This window comes from Fulmarus glacialis, unplaced genomic scaffold (assembly GCF_000690835.1).
Source record: "Fulmarus glacialis isolate BGI_N327 unplaced genomic scaffold, ASM69083v1 scaffold24551, whole genome shotgun sequence".
Lineage (NCBI taxonomy): Eukaryota > Metazoa > Chordata > Aves > Procellariiformes > Procellariidae > Fulmarus > Fulmarus glacialis.
Window position 1 is genome coordinate 869 of NW_009193744.1, and position 12,923 is coordinate 13,791.

A 12,923-nucleotide genomic window follows, 5' to 3' on the forward strand; every position below is an offset into this window, starting at 1 on the left:
CAGTACAATAATCTCAACTCCTTCAAAGAAAACTGTTCCTGTGTGTGAGAAGGACAGACAAAAAGAAAGGGCAGGAAGTCCTCTGGAGAGAGAGGAAAGAGGGATTTGAAGTTGTCCAGCATGTGGCACAGATTTAGGGAGAAGCATCTCTGTCATGGACTCTGGTGCTAGTGCAAGGCAAGATCGCCTTCTCCTAGTGCTTGGAGCTGAAGAGTGGCCACGCTTTCTCGATTTCCATCCCTTCTTTGTTTAAAACCCTCTTCCGGTCTGGAAGTCTTCTGCCAAGTTGCAGGGCAGAGGGGGATTTTTGCTAGGAGATGTGAAATTTCCCCAACCACCTGTTTATCATAGTCCCCAGGGCTTCGTCCTTGCACTCTGCTTCCTTCCTGAGCATTAGGCTCGCATCCAACTCTGTGTTTATCTACTGCCGTTTCTTGGACTTTACATTCCATCTCTTAGATTTACTTTCTTAGTCACGTACTTGTGACGTTAACTTGGGCAGGAGGGCGCGCTTGTAACCTTTTAAAATCCCCAGAAAGGGAGGAGAGGAGTGCTGGGAGTTCATGCCAGCCTCGTGGTGTGGTAGCAAAAACTGATGCTCTCGGTTTATGCTGAGGTCCTGAGTCGAGGTGCTGAGCAGGGAGCTGGTTCCCTGTGCCTGGCTCACCTTTCAGGACCTGGGATGCTCTTTTGGACACGTTACTTGGTGTTGTGCCGTCAACTGTGCCGTCATCAGAAATGGAAACGGGTTCTCCTGTCCGCTTGGCTGAGGCTTAGGGAGCTTGAAGCGTACTCAGCATCTTGAGCAAAGTCCTCCTTCGTGACTTCAGCTGTCCTCTAGTGCGGGAGCTGTTGGCCAGATGCTTCCTCGTCCACATCTGGCTCTAACATGGCCCTTTCATTGATGTGATGTGAAGTACCACCCGAACTGAAACGGTGCGGTTTAGTGCCGTTTGTGGAGGTTGGACTGTACTGACGTGTGCCGTGTTTTGTGACTCGTGCTTCTCTGTAAACGGGCCAGGGACCTCTGTGGCCACAGTACACAATCGAAAAATGTTTCCCGTCAGCAGTGAAAGCGTGTGGGGTCAGAGATTGCAAAACCTAACCAGTCCTGCGCACAGCGTTCGGACCTGGCAAAAGAATTGCCTTCAACTTCTGAGTTTTAATTTCTTACAAGACAAGAAAGTATTTTGTGATACTTGAGCCATAAATGCTGCTGTAAGTGGATCCATAACCAGCTTTGCTGGAGGTTTAGGAGCTTATCTTTAGAAATACGTAATATCCAGCTAATGCTTTCAATAAAGAGTGCACCTTAGGCTGCGTCTTTATCCTCCCTTTTCCACTGCCCCTGGGAGGCAGTTATCTGTGACTCCTGCTTTGCTTCCCTCTGGAGCTGGTGTTGTGCTAAAAGTGCTGTTCTGCTCCTGAAGACATGATAGAAGGCTCTTGGGTGAATTGTTGCTCCAAGTACGTGAAGCGGCCAGGGAGCAGAGGAGAGGAACGGAGGCAGCGAAGGCCAGAAAAAAACCACTTGCAAGTATGCAAAACCAGTGCAAAAAAATCCATCGCGCTGCGGCAGCTTTGACTTCTTCCAGAAAAGTCTGGAAAAGTCCCTAGGTGCTTGGCTTTGTAGTTGTTGGGTCTATCTGAGAAGAGGCAAAGGTGGTGACGCTGCCGGACGTTCCCGTGTGCTGCCGGCGTACGGCTGTGCCGCGGTGGAAGCGTCCTGCTGCGACCACGCTCGGTGCTGCCCTTGCCTGCTTGGGGACAGCGGTACCGGGTGGATTTGGGTGACCGGTGGCTGTGGCTGCGTGCCTCTGCGCTGGCTCCGAGGGAGCCCATGGAACAGAAAATGAGCTAGAGCCATCCAAAACCTGTTTCAGTTTAAAGCAGGAGCTGAGTAAGGCCCATGGCTGTACTGAAAGCCGCTGTAATTTTTTTTTCTTTATCTTAACTGCAGGCTTCTCTTGGGGCTGCTGTCTGGGCCTTTCTGGGTTTTTTTTCTTCTTTTTCCTCTCACTCTGTGGCAGGAGGTCTTATGATGTGGTTAGTCTTGAGGTGATCTCTAGCCCCACATCAGTGGGCTTATTCCTTGCCTGGAGACATGCTAACGTGTTGGGTTACTGCCATATCTCCTCGTGGAGGGGAAGAGCAAGCCTCGTGGGCATCTGCTTTCGGCAAGAAACAATACTGCTTTTCTTCCGAAAGCATAATATTAACATGGGGAGAAGAGGTATTTGTCGGTGGGATTAGCCCTGCCATGGGAAAGGTTGGCCTTGTGGCCAGCTCGTGCTCCGGCTCAGTCCCTGGTGAAGGAGCTCATAGCCCTGGCATCTCCTGTGATCTCGAACCCACAGCCACGCTGTTAAAATAGTGCCTCTTCCTGTAGTCGTTTTATCAGCCTAAGGCCAAATTCGTGCTCCAAACCCGTGTTACCTTTTACTTGGGTGGGGGCAGATCCCAAAGTTAGAGTAGATGAAACTGCTGTTGGTGCAAAAATGTCCCTGCCTGGTGAGGACAATAACGTGGAGCCTGCGAAAGCAGGAAGAAACATGTAGCTCACAGCTTGGTCTCGATAAATATCACGCTGTCCCTTACGAGTCCTCCGGTGGGGACAAAGCCAGGCTGGAGGACAGCGAAAGGTCTTCCCGAAGGAGCAGGCAGCAAAATACGGCCCCTCAGACCTCGAAAAGAGAGAGCTGCTCTTAGCATGCCGTCAGCCACCCACTGCCTGTGGTTTATCCTAGAAATATTTGTCTGTGCAGTTAACCTGTCTCCTGGAGTCGTGACCCAGCTTGTCAGCTTAACGCAGCGTCTGCAAAGCCTGCAGCGGATTAGCTCTGCCTCCACATGCAGCCGTCGTCCCGGCGTGGACGTGCGAGTGCGATCTGTGGAAACCTTCCAAAAGAGCTGCGGCTCTGACATTGCAATAGATGCAGATTTCACGTAAGAGGCAAGAAAATTGGCCCTATATCAGTAATGCTCAGGGCTCTGATAGCTGTTCCTGCTACGCTGCAGTCATTTCTAGGCTTTCAAATGAAGATTTTTAAATTGCGGTATCTGCTGTCTGACGTTCCCCTTTTGGGGAAGGGAAAGTAGGAGGGGCGACCTTTTACAGAAGTTACTTTCTCGCGTGGCTTTTCCACCCTCTGTGACTGTGGGGAGGATGCCTGGAAGGCCGGGGAGGGGACAACCCACGCTGCAAATCCAGTCGTCTTGCGTGCAGAGTTTGGAGGCGATTCAGCCTTCCCTCTCCCCTGCCAGAAAGGGTTATCCAGCCCCATCGGTGCGCGTTCCCGTACCTGCCTCCCCTCAGCAGCCGCTTGTGGTGCGAGCTCCAGCGCACAAAGCCCATAACCTCCCTCCTCTTGTCGCTGCGTGGTCTGGATCTAAATCCTGAGCTCAGAGTTGAGCCGTAAACTGCCTGCTCGTCCGTCCTGCTCGTGGTGGTTGAAAAATGCCTCTTGCTGCTCGGTGGCCTGGGCTTTCCACTCAGTGCAGGGGCATTTCCACCTGGCGCGGACGGGCTCTGCCAAAGCTGCTGCGCTTGCGTCCGTTGGGTCTTCTCCTAATGCAGCTACGGCTTAATTTAACAGGGTTTTTCCCTTTATTAGATAAACTAATCTGACTTTAAAATAGGTCTGAATGCATAGCCTTTCAGGGGAAAAAGAAGATACCAATTAAAGGCCGGTATAACTATTTTTGGTCTTTTATTATGCTGTTTCCTTTTCTTATGTATGTGGCGATGCAGATAGGCTCTGCGTTTGCATGGCTTTGAGGCATGTAAAGAGACTGTCCTGCTCCTCAGCAAGCCTCTTTCCGGGAAGTGCCGGGGAGATGCGGTGTCTGTACGGTTTCTTACTTAGGAATTTCCAAATTGTGCAGCAGATTTAAATTGCAGGGGGTGAGGGGTGGCTGGCGACCAGCAGGACTTTCTTAAAACTGACTTTGTGGTGAAATATAAAGAGCTCTTTGTTTGCCTAAACCTTGGGAATTCAACATTTGAAATGTGCATTTCTGAATGGCTCTGTTAAGTTTGTTGGGAAGGCTGCTACTAAAGCAGTTTCCAAAAGAAAAATGTGGATATTGTCCCGCAGAGCAACAGAACGATCTCGCTGCTCGCGTCTCGCCCAGCCTGGGGCTGTAGGTGCAGCTGGGCCGGATCCGCTCTCTGCTCCCTCTCCTTTAGCTTCAGAGCAACTCCTGCTGCCAGAGGGGGAAAAACAAGAAAAGGCGATGCTGAGGATAAAGCCGGGCAGCTGCTCGGCTCTCCTCGTGCAGCAGCGTGGAGCGGTCTTGCAGTGGAAAAGACAGAAACACCACGACAGAGCTTGTAGAGGGGAATGATGAGCTTTTGGGAAAACATTGGCAGCTCCCTGGGCCGGGAGGCCGGACTGGGTGCCAGACAGGAAGGCGGCTGACGTGGAAGTGCCGTCTCGCCGCGATTATGAATGGCCAGGGGGGCCCGCCGCAGCCGCGCTCGGCCCTCCTCCTCTGCCCCACACGCTCCTCGCCGTGCCCTGCCCTGGCCGAGGTAAGCAAGGGGACAGACCTTTCTTTCTCATAGCGTAAAACAATTCGTAAGAGCAACCGAAAACCTCGTCCCGTGAAGGCAAGCCGTCTTGTTTGTTGCCAGACGGGCTCCAGAGGCGCAGAAACTGGCTGTCATTAGTGCCAGTCCGGCCCTGCTTGCCGTAATTGGTCTGATCCTCGCTCTCCGTATTAAAATCTCTCCTTTGATCGTAGAAAACCGGGATCATCTTGTACCGAGAAACTGAGGGAGTGCAGAATGGCTGTGGGAAGGTATTTGTGAAGGTGGGGGGAGAGTTATGGAAAAAATGTGCGTGTGTGTCCGTCTGTGCTTTTTTGTTTAAACTGTCTGTTTTGAAGCCACTTTGTTTCTCGGGCGTGCTCTGTAAACTCGGTTTTTATTTGAAGCGCTCGATGCATCTGATCTATTGCGGCTGCTTTATCAAAACTGGCAGGGGTGGTTTTGTGTCCTTATTGGAAACTCTGGCCTGAGCTACGGCATTAGCGGTGAGTAAGGACACTGAAAACGGCTCGGGGGCAAGGCGGAGGTTGGTTGCTGCCCTCTCCCTTCCGTGGGGACAGGGTGACTGGCACGGGCTCGTCACCGAAGGGCTGCAATTATGAGCAGCCACAGAAGGAGCTTTCAGCTGGACTCGGTGTGAATGCTGAGCAGCAGTACCATATTGGTATCATCTCGCAGGACAGCAGCGTGGCTTCCCTAAAAGGAAACTGGAGAAATCAATTCTTTTGAGAAATGCATTGCTCACTGGGGTTTGCTTAAGGGCTTTCTTACCAGTGAGGCAGCAGGATGTGAGCTGCCCCGGCACTGGGGTCACTGGGAGGGAAGTGGCCGTGTGTCTGACCCCTCCCCAGCCTGCAGGAGCCTTCGGATTGCAGCCGCGCATGAAATGGGTTGGTGGTTTTTTTTTTTTTTCTTTTCTCCCTCTTTTGAAAAAGGAAGCTCTGCCTCAGTGCCTACGAGCACTCGTACAAGTTGCAGAGACGGGCTAAGCAATTGCAAGAGTAATCTGCTGAGGCTAGAACCGCAGGTAGGAGCTTGCTGACGTGCTGGCTTGCTTTTTGTTTTTCTTCCTGGCTGTTGTTAAACCCCTGCACGGTGCTAGCGGCGGAGGGGAGCTGGGTGTTGCTGGGGCAGGCGCTGACGGAGCAGTCATGGGACTCCTGGAAGAGGGTTTCGGGCTGTTCCTCCTCTGCGGGGAGGGCAGGATCCAGCGGGGACTCTGCTCTCTCCTGGAAAGCCTCGGGACGGCTGCGGCAGGTTGCGGGGGGAGGCAGTTTGCAGGTGTTTCGGAGGAGGTGACTGTCTTTCCTTTTTTCATACCTCTCTGAGCTGCGTGTAAAAGTAACCAGGAGCCAGGGAAGTGACCGCCTGGGCTTCCTCTACCCGGAGCCTGGTTTTAAAGTAAGGCAGCACCGCATGATCTGCCGTTCCCAGGCAGAGCGATACACGCAGTCCTGCCCTGGATTGCCATCGGCAGGAATCAGCGTTAGTACTGGAGCTGTGAGAGCAGGGAGTAAAGGGAGAAAACAAGCTTTTGGGAAGGGAAGGGAAGGCCCGGCCTCGACACCCCTCGCTGGGCAGGCAAGTCGCCTCCTTAACCAGCATAATATCGAGCCGCTCCTCTTGTGTCCTTGGGAACAGCGGAGAAGCTGGAGGTTTGTTTGTGCTCCGGACAGCCTGCCACGGCGTGGGGCTTTCTGCGGCGGGTGTGTGGTTGTGTGATCTCGGAGGGATGGCCAAGGTCCTCTCGGAGCACCGCTGACATGTGCTGTAATCTTGGCTGGCTGGAAAGGAGGAGTAAACAAAATGTACTGCAGGTTTGTTTGTGGGGGATTTTTTTTCCCTCATCTTTGAAGCTTGCAAATACCATTCAGGTGCTTTGCATGTCCTATATCCTAATTGTTCCTAACCTTTCCTTTCCCTTCTGTGCAAAGGCAGTGTCTTAGTGCTGCCCGAGCTGTGACTCCTGCCTGTGGAAGTAGGTGTGTACGTGTGATATCATCTTCAAGCAATGTCAGGGATGCTTTTGGTCTCTCTGCCTTTTTTTTTTTTTTTTTTCCCCTAGAGCTAAATGTTTCTTTTAGTTCAGTTGCAGTCAAAGACCGTAATTAAATAGGCTGCGTCTGCTTGAAGTCTTAGCTACTCATTTTGCTAACGCCTTCAGACAGATACTGAATCGTCTGAGAGACGATGGCTGCTGTGTCGAGCTCTGTAGGAAGAGGAAGTTGTTGGTAGGACAGGTACTGCCTCGATACCAAATAAGCCATATTAAAAGTCTCTCCACCCTGCTCAAATGACAATTTCTTCTGGAAAATGGTAGGTGTTTGCTTCTTGAGGTGCGTGGCCAAGCCCAGGAGATGCTTGTTTTTTCCCCTGCAGTTTTGCCGTTCAGTTTTACCCCATCCTCTTCTCTGTGCCAGTCCGTGCAGCCGCAGCCTGACCCCTGCTCGAGAAACACATCCTTGTCCAGCGGAAGGGACGATGCCTGGCTGCAGTCTTGGGCCAGCACGGATGCAAGTGTGGTCACTGCAGTCAGACAGATGTTACAGAAAATAAGTAGGAACAGAGTCGTACTGTGCCGAGGATGCTGCCACTCTTCCGGGGAGCTGCACGGACGGCCATGCTTGTGCTTCTTCATGGCTTGTTTGTTTTAAAGGACACTTCTTTCTCCATCTCCAATGTAAGGAAATCATTGCGTGCAATTACTTCTCTGGGACTGATTTCCTGCTGGAAATAGCTGCAGACTCAGCACCTGCTGTCCACATTGCTCGTTACTTGGAGGCTGGTCCTGCCTTTGCTCCGGACGTGGCACCGCAGCGGGGTGGGTCCAGTCCCCTGGTGCTTCCGCCCCACCGGGTCGCCTCGGCGTTTTGCCGCAGGATGTGGTGAGCCTGTGACACAGCTCTCGGTAACCAAAGCTGCTGCCTCGTGCTCAGATGTCCCTCCGCGCTGTTCGCTACTTCCTCTAACCATGTCTGTGGTGTGATCAAACACCTCCTGAAGACACGTTTTCTAGGGGTTTTCTTCTTCTTTTCTTTTTTTGACTCTCTTACGGGGTCGCAGCAGCTGTTTTAGCAGTGCTATGTGCAGCGAAAGCATGTGTGCAGTGAATCCACCTTGCAGCCCAGGGCGGATCTTGCTGAACCACATTAAAATGCTTTTTCGGTTTCTCCCAACGCATGTCGTGGCCCATGTTGCAACAGGAGTTTGGATCTCTCTGCTCCTGCGCAGAAGAGGTTACTGAGCCTGCTCCCACAGGAAAAGCAGCACTAGGAAATGTCGAGCCTGTTCTTAGTGGGACAAACTGAAGTGGTTTGGGTTTTCTTCCTTGCTGTAATTAAATAAGAAAACAAGAGGCCTTGGTTTAAATCTTTTTAATCTTTCTCCAGAGAAGAAATGCTGATTAGCACTGTGCAGCATCTGTTAGAGATGGGCTGAATTGCGGCAAAGGTAGTCTTGACCTTGAATTTGGGATTTTCTTGCCAACATTTGAGGATACTATTGACCTATTTGAACAACGCTATGGCTTCGTATAAATCTGATATACTTCTGCTTGGTGAAAGGGATTTGTTTGCTTGCTTTCTTATATCATTATGGAAACTCTTATTTGCCTGATTGGGTAAGGCATCAGCTTTAGTTGATTTCTGTTACTTTATTTATTTATCTGTCCAGCACATGTAAAATAATATTTTTGGTACACACAGCTTTCTGCCTTGAGCTTCCATCAAAGAGCAGCTTGACACAAATTATACGAGGGGATGGATGTGGGAACAAAGGAGGTATAATTAGCTGCAGATAAACAGAGCTGTGTTTCTCGTCAGCATCCTTTCAGATCTTAACTTGTGTCTCACCCTCTTGGAGCTAATTCTTTTCCACAGACTGGAAGAGGAAGGCAAGCTTTCCCTGGTCTTCCAGCTTTCAACCAGCCTTCAACTTGAAGTGAGCTAAACTGAAATGAAAAATACGTTAATGGTCTGTCTGCACCTGCAGAAGAGGCTGTGGCTGCTCTTAGAGCGGGTGTTATTTCAGGATATTCTCTTTCTGGGTGCCTGAGCTATGACTTCTTCTTCTTCTTCTTGTTCCCCTCCGCCCTTTTGTGTCCTGTCTTTAGCGCTACGACAGCGCACGCAGCTCCTGCTCAAACAGCTGTTTTGTCTGGCAACAGATCTGAACTTTATTGTAGGTTGTCATAACCTTACCTTTTCGGTAGACTTGTTGCCAAAGAGGGGCGGGAAGCGTAGGTGAAAAATCTAACCCGGGTAAAACCCAGCTTGTTTTACCCTTCTTAACTATCTGGTGTATTGGAGGTGAATAGGTGGTGGAGTTTCTCCTTGTTTCTGTGGGGTTTGGGTCTCTTGGTGTGGTGATGTTGGGGTGAATGGCAGCCGTCTCCTGCAGAGGCTGCACCTCTCCCTCCGGGGCTGTGGGGCTGGTTCCCTCATCCCCACGCCGAGCGTGGAGGGAGACTTGAAGGGACGACTCTTCGCGCAGCCCAGGTCACCTCTGAGAGCCGAGCCGGCGCTCTGCTGCAAGCTGGGCTGTCAGAAGGGGGAGGAAAGAAAGCTGCATTGGCTTCCCCCCCTTCTCAGATCTGGGGCGAGGGCCCAGATGGTATCCCAGATCTCTTCCTATGGGATTTAGACAAGGTTTCCTGTTGAGAGAGCTGCTCCTAATCGCTGCCCTTCTGTGCTGCCTTGCAGATCAGGACCAGATGAGCAGAGGGAGGGTTCTGTGAAGATCAGAGTCGTCCCAGCCCTGCCCCGGGAAGTGGCCCAGCAGCGCTGCGTCTCCGGCTGTCATCGCTACGGACCTGGAAAAGAAAGAAGAGAAGAAAAATGTCCCATGCTTTAAAGCAAGTGTTCAATAAAGACAAAACCTTCCGGCCCAAGCGCAAGTTTGAGCCAGGGACTCAGCGGTTTGAGCTGCACAAGAAGGCTCAAGCCTCGCTCAACGCTGGCCTGGACTTGAAAGTTGCCGTCCAGCTGCCGCCGGGAGAGGAGCAGAATGACTGGGTGGCCGTGCACGTGGTGGACTTCTTCAACCGCATCAACCTGATCTACGGCACCATCAGTGACTATTGCACAGAGCAGTCCTGCCCCGTCATGTCAGGGGGACCCAAGTACGAGTACCGATGGCAGGATGAGCACAAGTACCGAAAACCCACGGCCCTGTCTGCTCCCCAGTACATGAACCTCCTGATGGACTGGATTGAGGTACAGATCAACAACGAGGACATCTTTCCCACTAATGTTGGTGAGTTCAGTTCCAGTTGCTGCTGGGGGGAGGGAGGCTGGTGCAGAGCCTTCTCCGTTGAGCCCTCGGGTCCTGTTTCTGTTCCAGGAGATGCTGTTGCACAGGTCACCCTTGTAGCAGAGCTATTTCCTTTTGTGAGAAACCTGAGAAACTTCAGAGCTCTTCTGGAGTGCTAAAATACCCAGAGCTGTACCAGATCCCATCTGGAGTCATGGATACCTCAAGGAAAGCCAAGCTGAGCCTAGGCAGCAAAACCAAGAGGCTGTTCTTAGAAAAGTCAGTCTCTGCCATGACTCCTGAGCAGTTCGTGCTGGACTGGTCTCCTGAAGGACAGCTCTTTTAGAGCTGATTGCTAGCTTGGGTTCAACGCGTGTGCTCTGCGTCGGCCTGGTGATTGTGGCCACGTTTCCATAATTAGCCTCTTTGTTATTCCAGGCTGGCGTTAGCTGACTCTGCCCTTTCTAGCTCGGTGCTTCCTGGCATGCACTCGGCTGTTTGTTGCAGCTGGGTGGGATGCTGACATGTGCGTGGAGGGAGGGGCGGGGTTTCATCTATTGCCAGGGTGATGGAAATGAGAATTTGGCCTAAGACACCTAAATCTGCATATCCAAACGCAGCTTCGTGTGCTGGCTTTGGGACAAAGATTGTTGGGGTTTTTGTTTATTTTGTGTTGAATAAGATGTGAGAATTTAGTATCTAAAGCGTTAGGTAAATATGATTGATCCCATGCAGAGCTCCCATCTTCTGGGATGCAAAAGACAAGATGCAGCAGAGCTCCCTCCCTCCTGCCCCAGCGTTTATCCCATCAAAGCTCTGATGGGATGCAGTTGGCCCCCCCCTTTGGGACACGTCTGCTGCCTCTGCCACACGAGCATCCTTGGGGCTCCTCCACCCGTGCCAAAATGCTGCTTAAACCTGGTGTTGAGCGGGCAGAGGCGGGAGCAGGGCCATAAACAGCCGGTTCTTCGGACAGCTGAAACACTGAAATCCTCCCCACCCGTTCCTCCTGTCGCCCAAACGGCTGCTGTGTTGCCTGTAGTTAGGACTCTTCTGGAAGACTCTCTGGGGACTATAAGCAGGGTGTTCTGTTCGGGGACGCAAGACAAGTTTCCGACAGCAGGAGGCTTGTGGTTTGGGTTTTTTAGTTGTTATTGTTGTTTTCAGCTCAGCTTTTACCAGATTTCTCACCCTTACCACCGATTGAAATGCTGCAGTTCTTGCAGAGCACTGAAAGGGTTTAACTAATCCTTGTTCCTCTAGAAACGACCTGGGTGAACTTTAAACTGTAATATTCTACTGAGATGGCTGGTTGGCCAGACCGCTCCGCTGCAGGACTCTGGCTAAACGAATCCTAAAGAACTGACACCTTTAAAGAGGACCTTAACGTCTTTAATTTTTAACCAAAGAGCTAAAGACGTATCAAAGTAAGAGAACTGTGGGGAGTTAACAGTGCTGACTCTTTCTTTTGGGAAGTTGCTTGGTCATATCTAGTCTTTTGCACTGTTTATATAAATACGCCAAATAGGAGTAGAAGAAAACTCTCTCAGGCTGAAGCAGCTGCTGGGAATCTCTGGGGCTGGTCTCTTGCTTTCAGTCACTAGCAGCGATCGATGGCGTGCAGCCCTCTGTCACTTAAGAAATCTGTGCTTTGAAAAATCTGATCCAAATGGAAAGGAAAAAGGATTGGGGAACTGGAAATTGCCAGGGACAGAAGCCCTTTTGTCTCAATCTGTCTGTGTTATCAACTTATTTTAGCCCCAGGGAACTGGTTTTAACTTTGCTGAAAGTTTCTCATGGCTGTGTCTTCCCTCCCAGGTACTCCCTTCCCCAAGAACTTCCTCCCGGTGGTGAAGAAGATTCTCTCCAGGCTTTTCCGAGTCTTTGTCCACGTCTACATCCACCATTTCGACAGGATCACCCAGATGGGGTCGGAAGCCCACGTGAACACCTGCTACAAGCACTTTTACTACTTTGTGAAAGAGTTCAATCTCATAGACACCAAGGAGCTGGAACCACTGGTGAGTGTCTGGGTGGGCTCAGGGTCCACGTTGGTCTGTCGGGGTCCAGACAGGGGTCCGTTGGTCTGCAGCCAGCACAGAAGAGGTGGGCTGGGGGTGGAGGAGTCACAGAGGTCTCTGGTACCTTCTCAAAACTGGTTGCCCAAATTCAGGACATCGGTTGGCCTTGCAGCTTGACTGTCAGGAAAGTGTGAGTCAGGACGTGCGGGCGCAGCTGAGCCAGGGTCATTTAGGCATCGCATGAGGGAAGTTGACTTGTTCTCCAGCCACCTCCTTGCGTTTCTAGCAGCTTGTTTGCGTGCACTGCGTGAGCCCGGCGCTGTTAGCCATCCAGGAGGCAGATGGCTAAAACCCCCTCCCTGTGCTTACTTCCCTTGCTGGAAAGCAAGGGCAATGTCACCACCTTCACAAGGAGTCTGGAGGATGGGAAATGTGACCGGTTAGACCTAGGAGGTGGTGATGGTGTTTCTAAAGCCGTAAGCGACAGAGCAGACCTGCAGAGCCCTTGGGCAGTGGAAGGGTGTCCTGCCGGTGCCTGGGAATGGGAGTGGTGGGGGGAACAGGGACCTGCCCAAACTGGAGCTCTTAGTAACAGTGTCACCGCATGCCTGAGAAGGGTATTTACGACTAAACAAAGGTGAGGTTTTTTTTCATCCACACCCTCACCTGGCAATCTGGCTCTTCATTCATGGTCCCGTGTCTTTTCTGTCCCTTTGACAGAAGGAAATGACCTCCCGGATGTGCCACTGAGATCAGACCTTCCTGCTCCCACCTCGGCATCTCTTCCGAGGACTCCGAGTCCCACTCCTGTATTGGAGACATGATTCAAGGGGAGAACAGAGACGTTTTGTTAAAGAAATCTATATATTTTTAATGAGTTTCAATGTAAAACTGTGATATTGCAGGAATATTTTTTTAAAGATTCTCTAGATAAAACTAGTTTTTTATAGTAATTTCTATTAAAAAAAAGAAAGTATTTTGGGCCACTTGGTGGAAATGCTTGCTCTTTGAGGAGGGAAGAGCCGCCCTGTGCTGCCTCTTCCCCGTCCCCTCACTGCAGCGGCACCAAGCGAGCCGAGCCAGATGCTTCACACAGAGCC

General features: G+C 51.3%; 1 protein-coding gene across 1 annotated transcript; it reads left to right on the top strand.

Annotated features, from left to right (window-relative positions):
• Positions 1–9,242: 9,242 nt before the first annotated feature.
• Positions 9,243–12,573, top strand: MOB3A (MOB kinase activator 3A). Its single transcript, XM_009587562.1, has 3 exons — positions 9,243–9,805; positions 11,621–11,823; positions 12,544–12,573. Exons 1-3 carry the CDS (start codon positions 9,388–9,390, stop codon positions 12,571–12,573), a joined length of 651 nt encoding a protein of 216 aa, XP_009585857.1. The 5' UTR covers positions 9,243–9,387.
• The last annotated feature ends 350 nt before the right edge of the window (positions 12,574–12,923 follow it).